General features: G+C 45.2%; 2 protein-coding genes across 4 annotated transcripts in view; both read left to right on the forward strand.

Moving 5' to 3' along the window:
• copa.L (COPI coat complex subunit alpha L homeolog) overlaps positions 1-8,596 on the forward strand; it is a 33,783-nt gene extending 25,187 nt beyond the window's left edge. For both annotated transcript variants that reach the window (XM_018228961.2, NM_001093019.2), the window contains 7 exon segments: positions 159-227; positions 327-463; positions 6,447-6,633; positions 6,777-6,887; positions 7,140-7,301; positions 7,392-7,586; positions 8,350-8,596. In XM_018228961.2, coding sequence (XP_018084450.1) covers positions 159-227; positions 327-463; positions 6,447-6,633; positions 6,777-6,887; positions 7,140-7,301; positions 7,392-7,586; positions 8,350-8,409 — 921 coding nt within the window. In that variant the 3' untranslated portion in view covers positions 8,410-8,596.
• An 8,600-nt stretch (positions 8,597-17,196) lies between these two features.
• Positions 17,197-20,394, forward strand: mllt11.L (MLLT11, transcription factor 7 cofactor L homeolog). 2 transcript variants are annotated; one of them, XM_018231509.2, is made up of 2 exons: positions 17,197-17,319; positions 19,987-20,394. In XM_018231509.2, the coding sequence occupies exon 2, from the start codon at positions 19,993-19,995 to the stop codon at positions 20,230-20,232; it is 240 nt and encodes a 79-aa protein (XP_018086998.1). In that variant the 5' UTR covers positions 17,197-17,319; positions 19,987-19,992; the 3' UTR covers positions 20,233-20,394. The 2 variants fall into 2 exon arrangements, with proteins under 2 accessions (XP_018086998.1, XP_041429566.1); XM_041573632.1 differs by lacking the exon at positions 17,197-17,319 and adding an exon at positions 18,636-18,641.
• Positions 20,395-21,051: the final 657 nt, after the last annotated feature.

Consider the following 21,051-nt stretch of genomic DNA (forward strand, 5'->3'; position numbering starts at 1 on the left):
AGTGTAGTTGAGAGACTTGATCATCCAGGCAGTTCACCTTGAGCCTCCCACCAGACCCGCTTCCAGTTGGCACAGATTTGCTTCTTCGCCTGCCAATAGCCCAAACTTGGTGTCACTATTGTTATGTTCCAAGCTGATCATTCCCTTTCTTCCTGCAGACATGGTGTAATAACTCCCAGCTTCCTGTTGATCACATCCTGGCCGGCTCCTTTGAAACTGCAATGCGGGTGAGTCACTCTCTAGCTGACTAGCTTTATAAGTGCAGTTCTCAGAATATAAAGTAGTTTTGGGTTGAGTTGCTGACTGTTTCTGTCGCTTGCTTCTAGTTGCTCCATGACCAAGTTGGCGTGGTAAACTTTGGCCCATTTAAGCAACACTTCCTCCATACCTTCTCCCGGGGTCGCAGCACTTACCAGGCCCTGCCAGGCCTCCCTGCCATGTATGGCTACCCTCAACGTAATTGGTAGGTTGGTCTCTGGAACTGCTTCCAAGGGCTTTAAAAGCTTTTTCTCCTAGGTCTGCTTGGGGGACACAGGAACAATGGGTATAGCTAACACCACTAGGAGGCAGGACACAACAAAAAAACAGAACTAATCCCTCCTCCTCCTGCTATACCCCAGCTCCCAGGCGGAGCCAGTTCAGTTTTAGTTGTGTCCTCAGGAGGTTAGGACATAGGCTCCTTCAGGAGTTAGTTTTTATTTTTTATTTTCCATTTTTATTTGTTTCTTTGTTTTCTATTAGTTTTATCACTATCTGAGGATGGAATGGGCTTCCACACTGCGTGTTTTGCCTTCATTACCTCCTCCAACTGGATGTCTCCGGGGTCTATTGTGCCCTGGCACTGACCACCCAGACCCAGGTTTTTATTCCCCCTTACACTAATGTGGGGATGAACCGTCTGGCCGGCAGACTACACAGAACTGGGCAGGTAAGCACCTGTTTGTTTTACCTTGCCCTGTTTCTTCCATGGTGGGATGCAACTATGCTGGGATAGGTGACTCTCTGTTGTGCCTGAGTACTACCTCCCATTATGCGCAGGCATTTGGGGTCTGCTGTGCTCATGCAGCTCTTCCCCTCTGCCTTGGCGCTTCTCACAGCCCCTCTGCCAGACGCATTCGGATCGGTAAGGGACTTGTCTCAAGGCGCGCAGCGCGCCTTCAGTTAGTTTGCGCCGCATGGTGCTTCCTCCACTTCCGCCCAGCAGTTCCTCAAACCGGAAGTGCGCGCGCATAGCGCGTCACGCTGGGAAGGCGGTCTCTGTTGCTTCGCGCCCTTTCTAGTGTGGGACATACTGCGCACCTCTTCCCACACGGAGCAGTTCCCTGGCATCTCTCCTTCAGAGCACACGGGTCTCCCTGCCACACGGCCCCGCCCCCTCACTTCTCTGCTGGGCTATTACCTTTAACCTCTGCACTGCCTTACCTTCCACACGGCCTGGTTCAGGGGTAACCTGTATTCATTAGGGGGTTTAGTGTTTAGGGTCCTCCACCCTACTCCTGGGACATCTAGCTAGTGGGATTAACCCCTGCTCCCTTGCAGACTCAGTGTTTTTTCAGGAACAGTTTTTTCCTTGACTTAACTTCTGAATTCTTTATTCTAGCACCATGTCTGAGGGTTCCAGTGACAACCTTTTTCCACGGACGGCTGTAACTGCTAAAGTGACCTTTTTAGCCTGTGCCAAATGCCGCAAACGATTACCACTTGGTAACAAGGAACCTCTCTGCTCCACGTGCATGCCACCTGAGCCTGCTCCGGAAAATCCGGTACCCAGACCTCAGGTAAGTCTAGAAAACCAAGGGGCTCCAGCTGTTCCTGCTTCGGACCCCCCACCTCAGGGCTCCCCTCCACCGCCTCGGTGGGCCACCCAGTTAGCCTCTGGCATTCCCAAACTCGCTGATTCTCTCGACAGACTGCTTGCCCGCTTGGATAATCCCAAGCCACCTAAGCGTAGGGCTCCTTCCCCATCTGCAGTGGACAGCGATGAGGAGTCATTCTCTCATTCTCCCCTCCACATAGCCTCTGGAGACGATCAGTCTCTCTCCGACGGCGAACTTTCCCAGACTTCGGATCATGAAGACGAGGATTCCCCAAAGCTATCCTCTGAGGCTATTGATTCCCTGGTTTCCTCTGTTTTGGAAACCTTACACCTACAGGAACCTGGAACCAGTTCCGGTTCGTCCTCGGGCCTCTTCAAGCGGAAGAACCGCCCTTCTCCCTCCTTTCCTTCCCATGATCAGCTCGATCAGATCATTCAACAGGAGTGGGACAAGCCCGAGAAGCGGTTCCAACCCAACAGACGCTTCCTTAAACTTTATCCCTTTCCTTCGGATCTCACTGAGAAGTGGGCTTCTCCACCTTCGGTGGACGCTCCTGTGTCTCGTCTTTCCAAGAACACAGCCCTGCCGGTTCCTGACGCAGCATCCTTCAAGGATCCCATGGACAAGAAGATTGAAGGTCTCCTGCGTTCTCTGTTCTCCGCTACCGGCACCTCCTTACGTCCGGTCTTCGCTTCGGCATGGGTGGCTAGGGCCATGCAGTCCTGGTCGGATGCTCTGTGTCGAGCTATTGCCGCTGGGGTTCCGCGTGAGGAACTTTCAGAACTTGCTTCCCAGATCAAGGAGGCCAGCGACTACCTTTGCGAAGCATCCCTCGATGCAGCTCAGGTGATAGGCCGTTCTTCCGCTATTGCGGTAGCCGCCCGTCGATCTCTTTGGATGAAGCTTTGGTCTGCAGATTTTTCATCCAAGAAGTCCCTGACTTCCATTCCATTCAAGGGCAAGCTCCTCTTTGGTCCCGACCTTGACAAGCTCATCAGTCAGGCTACGGGGGGCAAAAGCACTCTTTTACCCCAGCCTAAGACTCGCCTCTCCTTTCGCAAGGGGAGGAATTTTCGTGGCCCCCAGAACAAGTCTTCTAGGTCCCCCCCCCTCGACAATCCTCCAACTTCAGAGGGCGTTTTGGGAATAAGGCCAAATCTTCATGGCAGTTCCGTAAGCCCTCCTCTAAGCCTGCCAACAAGACCTCTTCCGCATGACTGCCAACCCTTCGGGCCTCTGCCCGTCGGGGGACGACTGCAGCATTTCGCCTCTGCATGGACCACCCTGACTTCGGACTCTTGGGTACACGAGGTGGTGACTCGGGGTTATCACTTAGAATTTTCTTCCCCTCCACCTCACCGCTTTTTCATGTCCAGGGTTCCCCTAGATCCACTCAAGGCTCTAGCGCTCAGGGCGGCCATCGACAACCTTCTTCGTTCGGACGTCATCATTCCTGTTCCACCAGGAGAAAAATTCAAGGGCTACTATTCCAACCTTTTTGTGGTCCCCAAAAAGGACGGTTCTTCACGCCCAATCCTGGATCTCAAGGAACTCAATGCGTTCATCCGGCCGCGGAAGTTCAAGATGGAGTCTCTCCGCTCTGTCATTGCTGCGATGTCTCCGGGCCAGTTCCTTGCTTCCCTCGACATCAAGGACGCGTACCTGCACGTTCCCATTTTCCCTCCCCATCAGAGGTTCTTGCGATTTGCTGTCCAAAACCAGCACTTCCAATTTTCCGCCCTCCCGTTTGGGCTCACTTCAGCCCCGCGGGTCTTCACCAAGATCATGTCGGTGGCCACGGCACTGATCCGGACTTCAGGGGTGTCCATCACTCCCTACCTCGACGATCTCCTCATCAAGGCTCCGACCTTCTTAGCAGCCCAACAGGCAGTCCAACTGACCTTGGACCGGCTGCAGGAGCTGGGCTGGTATATCAACCGCGACAAGTCTTCCCTATCGCCAAGTCAGTCGATGGTTTTTCTGGGATGCTCTTCAATACGCAGACACAGACGGTGTCTCTGCCGCTGGACAAGGCCCTTCATCTTCGCTCCTTGGTGCTGTTGCTTCTCTCGAAACCGAGGCACACGGCGAAGTTCTGCATGAAGGTCCTGGGGGTCATGGTGTCGACCATAGAAGCAGTCCCCTTCGCACAATTCCATCTCCGGGAACTTCAATGGAACATTCTCTCAGCATGGAAACGCAGATCCCTTCTTCAGGAGATTCGCATATCACACAGAACGAGAGTTTCTCTCCACTGGTGGACTCTCTCCAGCCACTTGACCAAGGGCAGGCCTCTCGGGGACCCGCGGTGGCGCCTCCTCACCACGGACGCCAGTCTCTCCGGCTGGGGAGCAGTCCTAGAGGGACGGTCAGCACAGGGTCTCTGGTCCTCCGCGGAGCGACGTCTCCACATCAATCTTCTGGAGATTCGGGCCATCCGCCTGGCCCTGTTCCACTGGCAACCTCTTCTAGCCGGCCAGGCGATCAGAATCCAGTCCGACAACGCCACAGCCGTGGCCTACGTGAATCATCAAGGCGGCACCAGAAGCAGGAGCGCTCTCAACGAGATCGGCCTCATCTTTCGCTGGGCGGAGACACACCGGGCGCATCTTTCCGCGATTTACATCCCGGGGCTTCTCAATTGGGAGGCGGACTTTCTCAGCCGCCAATCCCTGGACCCGGGCGAGTGGTCCCTAAACGACGACGTTTTCCTGCAAATATCCCAGAGGTGGGGCACTCCAGAGGTCGACCTCATGGCCTCTCGCCACAACCGCAAGGTGCCTCTCTTCTTCGCACGGTGCAAGGATCCACTGGCCCTAGCGGCGGATGCCCTGACGGCTCCTTGGGACTTTCGTCTCGCCTACGCCTTCCCCCCTCTGCCCCTTCTTCCCAGAACCATAAAGAAGTTACAGAGGGAGCACACGGCTCTCATCCTCATCGCCCCCAATTGGCCTCGGCGCACTTGGTTCTCGGACCTCGTAAACCTATCTGTCGACGAACCGTGGCCTCTTCCCGCCATCCCAGACCTTCTTTATCAGGGACCAATTCTTCACCCAAGCCCCGTCAAACTCCAATTGACGGCGTGGCTCTTGAAACCGCTATCCTAAAGAGAAAGGGTTTTTCCGACGACGTTATCCTGACCATGAGAGCTGCTCGCAAGCCTGTCTCCGCCAGGACTTACCACCGGGTCTGGTCCACTTATCAACAGTGGTGCCTGGCTCAGGGAGCGGAATTCCTTCGCTTTTCCGTCGCCAACGTGTTGGCTTTTCTTCAGGAAGGGCTTTCCATGGGGCTCTCCTTGGGCTCTCTGAAATCCCAGGTTTCGGCCTTGTCTATCCTGTTTCAGAGGCGTCTTGCCTTCCACGCTGATGTCAAGACCTTCCTGCAGGGAGTTGCTCATGTTCGGCCTCCCGTTCGGTCCCCCGTTCCGCCCTGGGATCTCTCTCTGGTTCTCCGTTCTCTTCAACGGCCTCCGTTCGAGCCCCTGTCTTCCATCTCTCTTCAATGGCTCACGTGGAAGACAGCTTTTCTCGTGGCCATCGCATCGGCTCGACGAGTATCTGAGCTGTCTGCCCTTTCATGCAGATCTCCCTTCCTCATTTTTCACGAGGACAGGGTGGTTCTACGTACCATTCCTTCCTTTCTTCCTAAGGTGGTTTCTTCCTTTCATCTCAACCAGGAGATCACCATTCCCACCTTTTGCCCTTCCCCGGCTAACCCTAAGGAAGTGGCACTCCATTCGCTGGATCCAGTCCGGGCGCTCAAATACTATCTTCATCGAGTGGAGGATGTCCGCAAATCGGACTCCTTGTTTCTCATTCCCTCTGGGACGCGACAGGGTCTTCCTGCCTCTAAGGCGACCATTTCCCGCTGGATTACACAGGCCATACAGAGGGCCTACACGGCTCAGGGACTACGACCCCCAGCTAGGATCAGGGCTCATTCCACCAGAGGTGTGAGTACGTCCTGGGCTTTCCGGAATCAGGCTTCAGCTGAACAATTGTGCAAGGCTGCCACTTGGACTTCTATCCATACTTTTGCCAAATTCTACCACTTTGATACCTTTGCGGCATCTGACACCCGCTTCGGTAGGAAGGTACTGCAAGCCGCGGTGGCTGGTTCCACGTCGGCCTCTACCTCCCACCCGTGATTTTTGGGACAGCTTTGGTATGTCCCCATTGTTCCTGTGTCCCCCAAGCAGACCTAGGAGAAAAGGAGATTTTGTGTACTCACCGTTAAATCTCTTTCTCTCCAGTCGCTTGGGGGACACAGGACTTCCCTCCCTGGTGAGGCCTTCACGTGTTCTTTCAGACATGGTCTCTAGTGCAAATCTTTTATGTATATAGTTACTGGCTTCATGTTTTTTGGTAACCTCCTGTTCCGTACTTTGGTACAAACTGAACTGGCTCCGCCTGGGAGCTGGGGTATAGCAGGAGGAGGAGGGATTAGTTCTGTTTTTTTGTTGTGTCCTGCCTCCTAGTGGTGTTAGCTATACCCATTGTTCCTGTGTCCCCCAAGCGACTGGAGAGAAAGAGATTTAACGGTGAGTACACAAAATCTCCTTTTCCACTAGAGCTTTTAAAATGGCTTGCCTGTTACATCTTTATGACTGCTCCATTATCCTCTCAGGAAGGACGCTGGCTTGAAGAACGGGCTTCCTGCTGTTGGCCTGAAGCTCAACGACTTGATACAACGCTTACAGCTCTGCTACCAGTTTACTACTTCCGGCAAGTTTGAGGAGGCTGTGGAGAAGTTCCGGCTGATCCTTCTCAGCGTGCCGCTGCTTGTCGTGGATAATAAGCAAGAGATTTCAGAGGTAGAAAGTTGTCATTGCTAGAGACTAGGAGCAATGGATTGACTCCCTTCTGTACATTCGTTTATGTGCAAGGCCTTTTTCTGGTTTAAAACAGTGTGACTTTCTCGTATCCTATTTAATTACACTTTGTCTTGAATTCCCAGGCCCAGCAGCTGATCACTATTTGTCGGGAATACATTGTTGGTCTGTCCATGGAGATAGATCGCAAGAAACTTCCGAAAGACACTTTGGAGCAACAAAAACGTATCTGTGAGGTATGTAAGCCACCAATCAATGCAAAGGCTGGTTCAGGAAACTATCTGTGGTCGGATCTTTATCACTTGAGTGGAAGGTCTAGGACCCAGTCATGTATTCATTATGGTTTTTCAAGGGTTGTCATCATGTGACTAATAAAAAAAAAAAATAGTCATTAATGAGAAAGTCTGGTGAGGCGTTGACTCCCTGTTCTGTTCCTTTGCTGCACATGATCAATTTGAGTTGTATTCCATTTTCTTTCCTGGGCACAGATGGCCGCCTATTTCACACACTCCAGCCTGCAGCCCGTGCACATGATTCTGGTACTGAGAACAGCCGTCAATCTCTTCTTCAAACTCAAGAATTTCAAAACCGCTGCTACTTTTGCCCGGCGACTCCTAGAGCTCGGTCCCAAGCCAGAGGTTGCCCAACAGGTAAACGACCTTTTCATTGCGCCATAATGAGTTTGCTGGTGATCTCGTTCTAGATCCGGTGGTAATTTTTTTTTTTTGTACCCCTCCCAGACCCGTAAAATATTGTCCGCTTGTGAGAAGAACCTGACGGACACCTATCAGCTCAATTATGATATGCACAACCCCTTCGATATCTGCGCTGCCTCTTACCGGCCCATTTACAGAGGGAAACCTGTAGAGAAATGCCCATTGAGTGGAGCCTGCTACAGCCCTGAGTTCAAAGGACAAATCTGTAGGGTCACAACAGTAAGTAACTTCAATCCAAAACCTTTACATCATTTAGATGAGTCTAAACTAGGCCAGTATACTGAACAATGCATTGTTCAGTGTAAAAATAAAAACTGGGTAAAAAAAAAAAATATATGCAAATAAAAAATCTTTCTAATATAGTTAGTTAGGCAAAAATGTAATGTATAAAGGCTGGAGTGACTGGATGTGTAACATAAAAGCCAGAACACTACTTCCTGCTTTTCAGATCTCTTGGTTTCCTCTGGTTACCAGCCAGTGACCAATCATTGACTTGAGGGGGTTGGTACATCAGTCATATCTGTTGCTTTTGAATCTGAGCTGAATGCTGAGGATCAACTGCAAACTCACTGAATAGTTATGTCCCATGTGGCCCCCCTTATAGTCACTGACTAACTCAGAGTTAGAGAGCTGAAAAGCAGGAAGTAGTGTTTTGGCTATTATGTTTCACATCCAGTCACTCCAGCCTTTATACATTACATGTTTGGCTTGTTAACTGTATTAAAAACAATTTTTATTTTGCACAGCCCATTTATTTATCCAGTTTTTATTTTTACAATGAACTGTCCCTTTAAAAATCAGCCTGGGATACGTTTATGAAGACTGCCCTGCCGCTATGTTGGATCCAATTTTCTGTGGTGTCCACTTGGCACCCCAAGTGGTTTAACTTCCCCTTTAATGCTAATCTTTAACAAAATCTTTTGTATCTCTCTACGTGGCAAGTCTAACAGGCCGGTAATGTCTTTCTCTCCTTTTCTCATAGGTGACAGAAATCGGCAAGGATGTGATTGGGTTGAGGATCAGTCCTCTGCAGTTCCGTTAAGCACCAACGTGCGATCTGTGCGGAGCTGCACATTTTTCCTTTTCTCTGTAGTCATTGCTTGTGTTGCACGATTTAATCTCTCCTTCCGTGAAAGCTGGTCACAGTGTATGAGTGTATTAGCCACGGGAAGAAACTAACACTGCTCTAGTCTCTCAGCAAACAAGTTCAAATAAAGGTGAAAACATTATCTGCAGACAATGTTTTTTTTTTATAAGGTACACACTTGTCTAAGAACTAATCTCTATTGTTGGGGTACAAAGTCTGCAACGAGAGTGAATTGCAAAGACCCCAGACCAACTGATGCCCCTGGCCCTACAGTGTGCTTAAAGGAACAGTCCAGTATAAAAACGAAATAAATAAATATGGAGTATTGTGGAGCACCTCCCATCAAATAGAAAACAACCGATGGTGTGCAAGGTCAAATAATTAAACCAATATAGAAAAGAAAAAGAATTGACCTATTGCTTTGCACCTTCCCATCCCTCTTAGTCCAAAAACACATCATATGTCTACCCCACAACATGTGTTAAAACATAACCTTTAATAAATATTAAGAAGAAGAAAGAAAAAGTCCAGATTAACACCATTAAAAATACATTAGGTACAGGGAGGCGAGATGCCATAGGATAGTGGGTTTAAAACAAATCTCTGTGGCGATATATATGCCGAAAAAATCCCACAAAATAATATGGTGGCGTGTTGTTGTGTACTGGTATCAGCCTTATATACAGACAATGGTAATCCACCAAGCATAGCATCTTATACACTTAATATTACTGCAGCAAATAATGTCTAAATTATTAATATCGTAGCAGACTGCTGCGTTTAGACCGAAAGAGCCACTATCTAGGTGCGACTCTTAGATTTATTGTGGCGGTAGCAGAAGTAGGTTCCGTTTCCCAACCAATCCAAACCAGCCCCTTCACCCACAGTATAAACCCTCCCAGGTACTGAAAGAGGTAATAAGTAAGTAGGGTTGCCAGCGACCTGGCCGGTAAAAATGATAGTTGATCCCAATGTTATTTATTTTTTTTAACAGTGTTTATTTTTCAATTTTCAAAAAAAGGGGGGGAGGGGGGGTACAGAAGGAAAGAAGGGGGGGTTTCAGGTACAATCAGATCACATTATATGTCACAGCATACAACAGTACTTACAGTCAAATTGCACTTCACACCAGTACATTAGAGACGGGGTTGGATATAATCAGTGATTCCCTAGCAAACCTTGGTACTTGCTAAGAGTTGGCCGCAGTCCATTCATCCCAGATCTTCCCATATTTGTTCGCGCACCCTCTAGCTAGATACGTCAGTTGTATGAGTGGGAGATTTTTGTTTATTAAGTCCAGCCAAAACCGAAGGGAAAGGTGGCTTAGGGTCCAACCATTTCATAAGTAAAGCTTTTCTCGCATAGAACAGTAGGGAGCGTCATAGATCTCTTTTGGCATTTAGCGGGACAATCTCATCTATCACCCCCAGTATACAGACTTGTGGAGACATTATCTTGGGGAAGGTAATTTTGTCTTGTATGTGGGACATAACTCTATCCCAGTATTTATTGATTTGAGGGCAGCTCCACACCATATGAATATAGTCGGCTTCATGCTGGCGACACTTTGGGCAATATGACTTACCAACCTCTCCCATGCGGCTTAGGCGTAATGGTGTGATATGGATCTTATGTAATATTTTGAATTGGATAAGTCTGTCTCTAGTGGCAATAAGATACTGATACGCCTTATCCTTGCCCTCCTCCCACTCTTCCGCTGTCAAAGTGGGGATATCCACATGCCAAGCCACATATGCCTTGGTGAATGGTGAGGGAATTGTAGAGAGCAATTTCCCATATAGATTAGCAACCATTTTCTTTTGGGTTGGCGATCTAAGGGCCTCTAAGAAGGGTGATGTGACCAGGGTCACTCTGGATGACGCAAATTGCGTTACAAAGGCATGCCTAAATTGTTGGTACACTAGGGGGTGAATTTGGACTCCAGGATGAGCCAGTAGCAATTGTTCTCTGGTGAGCAGCTGCCCTTCTGGTGCTGCATCGCCCAAAGTCTTGATCCCGGCTTTTGGCCCCAATGTTATTTATAGAGAAAAATGATAAATATATAAGAAGGCCGGTATTTTTTTCCGGAAAAGGTGGCAACCCTATAAGTAAGTGCAGCTGTAAACTTGCTGCAGCAATGAACTTATGATTCCATTTACCCACCGTTGCCAAGCCAACCCCTTCTCCCGCAGTGAACACCCTCCCGGTCGTTAAATAGGAGCAAACGTACTTGATGGTAAAAACATTAATTGTGTTATACACAATTCAACCCCTTCACCCACAGCGTAACAACCTCCCAGTGGTGACAATTACCCCATTTGTTTCAGGTATCTTGCGACGCCCTGCCTAACGAAATTAAAATCGTGAAATAGTATGCGCCTGACGCACGTTTCGTTCACAGCATGTGAACTTTGTCAAAGGCTGTGCAAAATAAAAAAATGTTTCTAATTTAGTTCATTAGACAAAAATGTAATGTATAAAGACTGGAGTGACTGGATGTGTAACATAATAGCCAGAACACTACTTCCTGCTTTTCAGCTCTCTTGGTTTCTACTGATTGGTTACCAGGCAGTAACCAATCAGAGACTTGAGGGGGGCACATGGGTCATAACTGCTACTTTTGAATCTGAGCTGAATGCTGAGGATCAATTACAAACTCACTGAACAGTTATGTCCCATGTGGCCCCCCTTCAAGTCACTGACTAACTCAGAGTTAGAGAGCTGAAAAGCAGGAAGTAGTGTTCTGGCTATTATGTTACACATCCAGTCACTCCAGCCTTTATACATTACATTTTTGCCTAACTAACTATATTAGAAACATTATTTATTTTGCACAGCCTATTTATTTACCCAGTTTTTATTTTTACACTGAACAATTCCTTTGACTTGCGCAAATGATGAGCCTCAGTAGATGATCAGCAGAAGGGACATCATGAAAACAAGACAAGCAGTACAGTCTTTCAGGCTTAGATAGTCACTAGCTGCTGTAAAAGAAACATCTAATATATACAGTCCTCTCCCACATTAGTGTTATGTGTATTTACATTACTGCTACAGATAGTGGGCGCCACTGAGGCCCATAGATGGGAGATTTCCCTTGAACCCACCAGTGCCTTTATTTTGCTCCACAGGCCAAGAGAAGCCCTAGTGTTTCACTAACCAGGCTCCTCCCCCCCCCAGTTCCCCAGCATGAGACTCTGCTAGAAATACATGAATGGGATCCTTCATTTGAAAACCTGTTATCCAGAAAGCTCTGAATTACAGGAAGACTGTTTATCATAGACTTCATTTTATCCAATTTTTTTAAAAATAATTTCCTTTTTCTGTGTAATAATAAAACAGTCGCTTGTACTTGATCCCAACTAAGATATAATTAATCCTTATTGGAAGCAAAACCAGCCTATTGGCTTTATTTAATGTTAAAATGTTTTTAGCAGATCTAGCAGGGTATGTAGATCCAAAGCATCCATTATAATGAACAGGGGTCTTACAATAATTCAACAAACAAGCATTTTAGAGTAAATAGGATCTGAGGGGCCCTACTCACAAGAGGGCTTTACCTCTTTTTTAATTACTTTAACGTGAGCCCATACGACCCCTATATTCACCACTGTCGATATCTGTTTGTAGTGGGAATGGACCCTGGATACCAATCTCTGGTCGGCCCAGTCAGACAATGAAATGTTACAGTATATCCTTGGCAGGGCCATATATTCTATTAAGGCACCCGAGGAAGGTCCCAGCTCACTGTAGGACAGGGGGGAAGGCTCAGCACTGGACCAAAGTACAGCACTGATCATTGGTCACTCTATTAAGATCCATACTCAGCGATAACAGCCATGAGTGGGGTATTCAGAGTACTGGGGGTTAGGGGCCCCATAGCAGAGAGGTGCCTGGTTGCCTAATTACCGTGGGTCCCTTGGGGCAGGGCCCATTAAGTTAATAGGTCCTCATAATTATTGATGGTAAGCCTGACTACAACTGCCAGCTGGCCTTCAGGTTGGGCCCATTAATTCATATGGTTACAGCTATATAGAAAAACATTTCAATCTATTGTAGTTTCAGGGGTACCCAGGGCACTCACCTCAAATCTCCCCCTAACTGACCTTCAGACTGGGCCCCCTTAGCTCATAACAAGGTTACAGATATATAGAAACATTGGGGTAACAGTCACCCTGCTATAGTTCCAGGGGTACCCAGGGTACAAATAAGCCCTCACCCCAAATCTCCCCCTAACTGGCCTTCAGACTGGGCCCCCTTAGCTCATAACAAGGTTACAGATATATAGAAACATTGGGGTGTCACCCTGCTATAGTTCCAGGGGTACCCAGGGTACAAATAAACACTCACCCCAAATCTCACCCTAACTGACCTTCAGACTGGGCCCCCTTAGCTCATAACAAGGTTACAGATATATAGAAACATTGGGGTAACAGTCACCCTTCTATAGTTCCAGGGGTACCCAGGGTACAAATAAGCACTCACCCCAAATCTCCCCCCTAACTGGCCTTCAGACTGGGCTCCCTTAGCTTATAAACTGGAATGTGTGTGAATATTTCTATATAGGAAAAGACTGGTATATAACAGATATATAAGGAACATAGAGGGCAGCCTAGAGGCGAGTACAGTTATGGGACCGGTTATCCAGAATGCTCGGGACCTGGGGGTTTCTGGATAAATGATTGTAAAGTTCTGAGCTTTGATGATAAGTAAAGTTGTCTTTGCGGAATAATAATGTAAGTTTGCTGGCCCACATCTTGGCCAATAGGCAGGGGCAATCCTGGCCCCCCAGGGTTTGTTGGCAGAGGGGTCCTGGACGGTAGCACAGAGAGCACAATTGCTAGAATTTCCAGTTTTCATTTTTGTATTCTTACATCCAAAACTGACATCTGGAAAGATCTCCCACTCTCCATTGCAGGTAGTGTAAACATGATCAGAATAAAGCTTGTACGGTATATGAGCTACACATCTCACCAGTCATCTCACAGGCGCTGTGATTCTGCCAATTAGATGTGACAATACGTATCATTGTGTGGGCAGGGGAGAGGCCTCACTCGGCACTTAATTGCCTCCGGGCTCACTCTGCCTAATTTCAAGCTCTACTTTCCGGCCAGTCAGTTTATGCACACGGATAGCTTGATCCTCCGGCTTCAGCACATCGGCTGCACTGGGATAAAAATGCTGCAACAAATAGTAAGGGCTTCCTGTAACCCATTTACTGACCTGCAAGACTTCCAGCTCTCCCCAAGAGGCTCTTCAGTTAGTTCCAATCCCAATTTTCTAGGAGGCCAGTTGAAGTGAACCCTGGATATCTCCTTATACAAAACGTATGTGTGTCACTGTCCTGGTGCGAGACAATAATGATTCAAGCTAACCCCAGACCCTTGGATAGAGAACTTTTACATGCACCTTAGCATTTTGGGGAAAAAACTCATTGACGAGTAACTACCATATCAGAAACCAGTGTCGGACTGGCCCGGCGGGAAACCGGGAAAAAACCCAGTGGGCCCGACCCTTAATGGGCCAGACCCCTCTCCCGGCCTTTTGTTAAAAAAAAAAAAGTTTTCTTTAGGAGCCGCGCAGCTCCATCTGCACACAGCTCCATTCAAGCAGTCTCCCCGATCAGCGCCTTTTAAGCAGGCGCACCGCACGCTCGTCGCATCATGGTAGGGGGTCGGAGGGGGCCCTGGACAGTAGTCACAGTGGGCCCCCCAGTCCGACTCTGTCAGAAACTAATATATATTTCACCAGAGGCGGACCCAACACATTTCATCACTAAGTCTGCTTTTAGCTCGATTCTATAACTTAAAAGGTGTGGTCCTCCTTAAAAGGCAAAACAATTAAAATCCCATTTTTACTTTCTTTAATGAAAAAGAAACCTATCTCCAATATACTTTTATTATAAATAGTGTACTGTTTTTATAAGAAATCTGAGTTATTTGCCTATTTCTTCCGACTATTTCCAGTTGTCAAATGGGAGTCAATGACCCCAACTAAAAAACAAATGCTCTGTAAAACGACACATTTATTATTATTGCTACTTTGTATTACCCCTCTTTCTATTAAGCCCCTCTCCTGTTCATATTCCAGTCTCCTATTCAAATCAATGTATGGTTGGTAGGTTAATTTGGACCCTAGCAACCAGATTGCAGAAATGGCAAACTGGACAGCTGCTGGATAAAAAGCTAAATATCTTAAAAAAAAAAAAAAAAAACGCAAATAAAAAATGAAAACCAAATTGTCTCCGAACATCATCAAAAGTTAACTCAAAGGTAAACAACGCCTGTATGAACTGTTGTACTGATGATATTCCCCCTGGTTCTCCTTTTCTCTGATATCTCTCTTTCCCTTCTTTGTTTCTCCAAAGTTTTGTTATAATATTTTGTAACAGTGTGGAAAAATAAAAAAAATAAACCAGCTTAATCCATTCTAGTCATGCACTTTTAGGGTCAGGGCACATGCTCAGATTTGGGGAGATTAGTCGCCCGGCAACAAATCTCCTCTTCTTCAGGGCAACTAATCTCCCCGAACTGCCTCCAGCCAGCTACAATGCCTCACGAGGAAACTTCAGGCGACTTCGAAAAACATCGATCCGAGTGCCATCCTGCTGGCGATTTACATTTTAGCCAGTGGGAGGCAGTTCGGGGAGATTAGTCGCCCCGAAGAAGAGGAGGTTTGTTGCCGGGCTACTAATCTACCCGAACTGCCTCCCGCCGGCTACAATATAAATCGCCAGTGGGATGGCACTCGTTTTCTGAAGTTTCCTTGTGAAGCAACTTTGGGCGACTTCGTAAAACGAAGCGCTCAGAGTGCCATCCTGCTGGCGATTTAAATCATAGCCAGCGGGAGGCAATTCGGGGAGATTAGTATCCCGGCAACAAACCCTCTTCTTCGGGGCGACTAATCTCCCCCCCGAACTGCCTCCCACCGAAGAATAGGAGATTTGTCGACGGACGACTAATCTCCCCGAATCTGAGTGTGTGCCCTGACCCTTACTGCCTTTGATTATCCGAGAATGCTGGGAATTGTAGTTCAATCAGCAACACATATACCTAATTTCCCCTGAGTCTCTCCTGAGGGTAGTAGCCCGGTGTTGGCTTTCTTTATTGAAATTGTAGTTCAATAACAGCTGTATACTATGTGTATACTGATTGAAACATGTGCTGTCAGGGTAAGTTTTTAATCCTAAATCCACACCTATTTATCCCACGCAAGCATGAGGTTTAATCTGCTGCCGGACTTCTAAAATCTTTTTTATTGGTTGTTACGTAAGGGAAATCTGATTGGTGGATTACTAGGGAAAACAATCCCAATAGCTCTGCTGCTGCTGGTCTGCTTACGTCTCCAGATATAGATATAGATAGATAGATAGATAGATAGATAGATAGATAGATAGATAGATAGATAGATAGATAGATAGATAGATACATTCCCCACAATCACAGCACTCACATTTAGAGGTATCTTGTTGGCCTGTGTGCGTGTATCCAATGTTGTCTGTAATCCTCCAAAGAAGAGACCACACTCACAGGGCTTACGAAAATATAAAGTATTTTATTATAGAAAACTAACGTTTCGGCTGTGTCCCAGCCTTTGTCAGAGATGATAGATAGATAGATAGATAGATAGATAGATAGATAGATAGATAGATAGATAGATAGATAGATAGATAGATAGATAGAGATATAGAGATATAGATAGATAGATGATAGATAGATAGATAGATAGATAGATAGATAGATAGATAGATGATAGATAGATAGATAGATAGATAGATAGATAGATAGATAGATAGATAGATAGATAGATAGATAGATAGAGATATAGAGATATAGATAGATAGATGATAGATAGATAGATAGATAGATAGATAGATAGATAGATAGATGATAGATAGATAGATAGATAGATAGATAGATAGACATAGATAGATAGATAGATAGATAGATAGATAGATAGATGATAGATAGATAGATAGATAGATAGATAGATAGATAGATAGAGATATAGAGATATAGATAGATAGATGATAGATAGATAGATAGATAGATAGATAGATGATAGATAGATAGATAGATAGATAGATAGATAGATAGACATAGATAGATAGATAGATAGATAGATAGATAGATAGATAGATAGACATAGATAGATAGATAGATAGATAGATAGATAGATAGATAGATAGATAGAGATAGATATAGATATAGAGATAGAGATAGATAGATATATAGAGATAGAGATAGATAGATATAGAGATAGAGATATATAGATATATAGAGATAGATAGATATAGATATATCGAGATAGATAGATAGATAGATAGATAGATAGATAGATATATATATATATATATATATATATATATATATATATATATATATATATATATATATATATATATAAAAGATGAGATATTCCATACACTCCAATGAATCAGTGCCCCGTGTGGATTTTCTGATCTTAGGGCTGCACCTTTGTCTGACTGATCACACAGATCATTTATTTATTGACTTCTCAATTTGTTGCTATCAGTCACATTTTCTTAATTATTTTATAATTGAATCAAGGAATATATTGTATGGAAATGTTTTATTGGAAAGCCATCCCAGCCTTACAGCCCTGCTTATATATGCGGAATACTAATGGGTTCCTGCCCCAAGGGACTTGCTCCTATAAGGCAATGAGCATCTTCTAGAATTTGGCTGATTCACTGGCCCAGAATCCTGTGCTGCAGTAGAGCAGGGATAAATCCGTCTGTATAGGAGGAGCTGCCTTCCAGACGGAGACAAAGCCCGGCGCGTATCACATCAGCTTCTCTGCCACCCACCAACCGTCTTGCACCTTGACTGCAGCATCCCTACAGTAAGTACACTGGCTTCATATATGATCCCTGCTTTTACTTCTAGACTACGCATTGCCTATCCTTTCATAGACTGATGTGGATTAAATATACTACTGATGTCCCTAAATAATATAAAAAGGAACTCTGATATATTGGAATTTGATTCCAGTTAATTTAAAGAAATTAAACCAGGGCTGGCCAATAAAGATATATAGATGACAGATAGACCATCTCGGAGCTGACATTTAGTTGCAGCAGCCCCACCTGGTAAGTCACCATTTCCTAATGTGAAATGAACAATGAAAATTATAACAGTTAAAAAAAAAAACATATGGAACAACCGTAGATTGTAAAAATGGTACATTCCACAAGCATATATTGCATTCCAATGCTTAAAGATATTCTACTTGTGTTAATATTTAGAATGGGCGAAACAAGGATTTTTTTTTACTATAATATGTAGCTGTATTTTCCCTTTATTTCAGAATAAAGTTATATAGATCCAAAGGTGGCTCGTGGGCTAGGAGACATACGGCTAATGGTGTCACGATGCTAAAATACACGGGGATTATAAATAGAGAGGAAGTCAGAGTAGGGCGGGTGCAGCAGAGCAGTAGGGGCTGCGTCTGTCACTCAGGGGAATAGAAGTCAATAGACATGCACTGGTGCTGCTGCAGTGCTGAATGCAGCGGGGCTGCTGTACTGTGTGGGGAGCATAGAAGTATATAAGGGAATCCTCCTATGAAATTAAACAGCTTTCTGGTCTTATTTGAAAGTATGAGTAACTATAGCTGCAATGATGTCACACAAGTGATGGATTATATCAAAAGGCTGCAGCAGACTCACCGTTGTAGTAGACCCGTGTGGGAGCAACTGGAAATTATTAGAGGCAGCCAGTCCAAGTAGGTGACCCCTATAAAAAAAACAAGGTTGTTTATTGTAGATTATTATGGTATGTTATTAGCTCAGCCTTACACATTTCTTGCTGTATCTAGTTCTTGTTCATAGGTGAGAGCTCCTTACTATGATACAAACCCCCATATGTAATAAAAGGCATTAAGTTTGCCCAGGAGCAGTAACCCATAGCAACCAATAAGATGTTAGCTTTTAAACAGGTGACCAGTAAACGCTACCTGCTGATTGGTTGCTATGAGTTATTGCCCTTGGGCAAACTTAGTGCCATTTATTGCATAACCCCAAAAGAGTTTTAATATCATAGCCAACCAGGGGCGATCCTGGCCCCTCCGCCGCCTGAGGCAGCAGCAGTTGCTGCTGCTCCCCCTCCCCCAGAAATTCGCACTTAAAGTACCAGGAGCAGCATTTTTGCTGCCCCTGGTACCTAGTGGGGCGCTGCCGCCTGAGGCGACAGCCTCAACTCGCCTCATTGGCGAAGCACCCCTGTAGCCAACATGATTGCTCTACCAGAGTCATCTACAGAGCTGGGGTTTGGTAGGTCCAAAGAAGGAAGAGGATCCTATCTTTTGAAAAATATTTTATTTTTCCCAGGTTGGATGTTATTTCTGACCCCATAAATGTTGAAATCATGTGGTCAGGGTGATTATTACCTTATTATGCCACAGCCAGAGTGGATGTTGTAGATGTTGAGTAGAGCAATGTCTATAAGCAATATTCATAACCGTAACTGTTAATTATAATTAATTTCAAAACCCCATCAAAACCGTACACTTGTAGGATCTTTAAGGGACAACCTTGCTATAAGGAGACGCCATATTAGTCTGGGCATCTCTGTTCTATAAATTTTTATAATTTTTAACGTTTTCAAGACAACCAGCCCCCATAGCCTAAATGCGCCAGATCTGCTCATTTGCTGAGGTCGCCAGACAATGGATCTGAGCCCTATTTGGCCACCCACATGTCTTACGGCAAATGATTAAGCTGTTGACCACGTCAGCTGATTAATCAGATTCAATGGTTTGGCTCTAAATTAGGCAAAATTTAGCTTATTTGGAAAACTTGTCCAAAAGAGTGATCTTACTGTTTATGGTCATGAATAGATTTCCAACAACAACTTAGGGAAGGGCGTGGCACGTGAATGTAGGCGATCACCTTAAAATGTTTTATTAATGGCAAGAATTTGTAGTACAGGTATTGGACCTATTATCCAGAATGCTCGGGAGCTGGGGTTTTCCAGATAATGGATCTTTCTGTAATTTGGATCTTCGTCCCTTGAGTCTACAAGAAAATCAATTAAACATTAAATAAAGCCAATAGGCTGGTTTTGCTTCCAATAAGGATTCATTATATCTTAGTTGTTTTATTAATACACAGAAAAAGGAAATCATTTTTTGAAATTTTTGGATAAAACGAAGTCTACGGGAAATGGCCTTTCCGTAATTTGAAGCTTTTTGGATAACAGGTTTCTGGATACCGGATCCCATACCTGTACAGGCTTTTGAGAGATTCCCCCTTTCTTAGGTGCACCTGAGATGAGATTATGTGCCAAAGTCTATAGTGGTCAGGATTAGAGGAGGATCATAAAAACAAAAAAACAGTAACGGAATAAGGAATTATTTAGTTATTTTTAATAATTCAGATGGAATGAGGAAAGATCAGCTTTGGTTCCCTGTTTCTCTGCTGTATTTGATATTGATCGTGCTGAACTAGTTAGAGGATTGTCATTGTCTAATGGGTTGTAGTCTGATGCACAGTGGTTTCTCTATGTTTAGGTGAAAATGCTGGACACACTGAACACCCAGTATGACTCTTTCCTCTTCTGGAAGCTTCCGATTCCAGAGCTGGACCTCTCTGAACTTGAATGCTTGGGCCTAGAAGACATCAAAAGCCACCGAGCCAAGACCTCAGCAGACAAGAAGAAGGAAGATGGAGAAGAATATCTGTCCCAGTACAGCGCCTTCAATTTCTGGAGGGCTCCCATTGCCAACATTGATGCCTTTGATTTCGACCTCCTTTAAAAACCTTTGTCCCACCCATCTGCCTTCTCAGCTTTGGTCATTTACAACCCATATCTATTCATTATTTAATTTATTTTTGTTGCAGGACCCCGGTGGTCTTTCTCATTGTATTTGAGCATTTCATATGGATCTTTCAATATATTCATAAACTCACAGCACTTATATACTTGTGTATTTCCTTTTTTAAATTTCCAAAGAAAAAAACCTCAAATACACGGCAAACAAAATTGGTGGTGTCTTGTTATGTTTTCCACTGTTAGCAGTGTATTCCACATGCCCAAGTTGGGTAAAGTAGTTTACGGTTGATAGAGAGTGTTTCAAGATCAGAAATGTCAGAGGTAGTTGTCCCTTTTGGGGTCGCTTAGTTACAGTTTCATGACTGCCTTCCCCATGAAATTTACATTTCCAGGTTTTGAATATAGGGAAATAACGTAAAACATCAGTTCACTAGCTAGCAGCAAGGAAATGGGCCAATTAATACATTTAAATGGACTCCCCCTTGCAGGATGGTGCACTTTAATAATCACACAACAAACAAGATGCTCACCACTTTTGAGATTCCAGAGAAGCCCATTGCTTAGTGACTGTCTTGAAGTGGTGCATGCCAAGGGAATTTCTGGCCCCACATCTTCTCAACCAGGGCCCGATCTTGCTTAAAGGGATACTGTCATGGGAAAAACATGTTTTTTTTTCAAAATACATCAGTTACTGGTGCCGCTCCAGCAGAATTCTGCACTGAAATCCATTTTTCAAAAGAGCAAACTGATTTTTTTATATTTAATTTTGAAATCTGACATGGGGATAGACATATTGTCAGTT

Source organism: Xenopus laevis, chromosome 8L (genome assembly GCF_017654675.1).
Source record: "Xenopus laevis strain J_2021 chromosome 8L, Xenopus_laevis_v10.1, whole genome shotgun sequence".
In the NCBI taxonomy this organism is placed as follows: domain Eukaryota; kingdom Metazoa; phylum Chordata; class Amphibia; order Anura; family Pipidae; genus Xenopus; species Xenopus laevis.

Bases quoted from the DNA above. Each gene is read 5' to 3' on its own strand.
- mllt11.L (XM_018231509.2), top strand. From the start codon at position 19,993: ATGCTGGACACACTGAACACCCAGTATGACTCTTTCCTCTTCTGGAAG.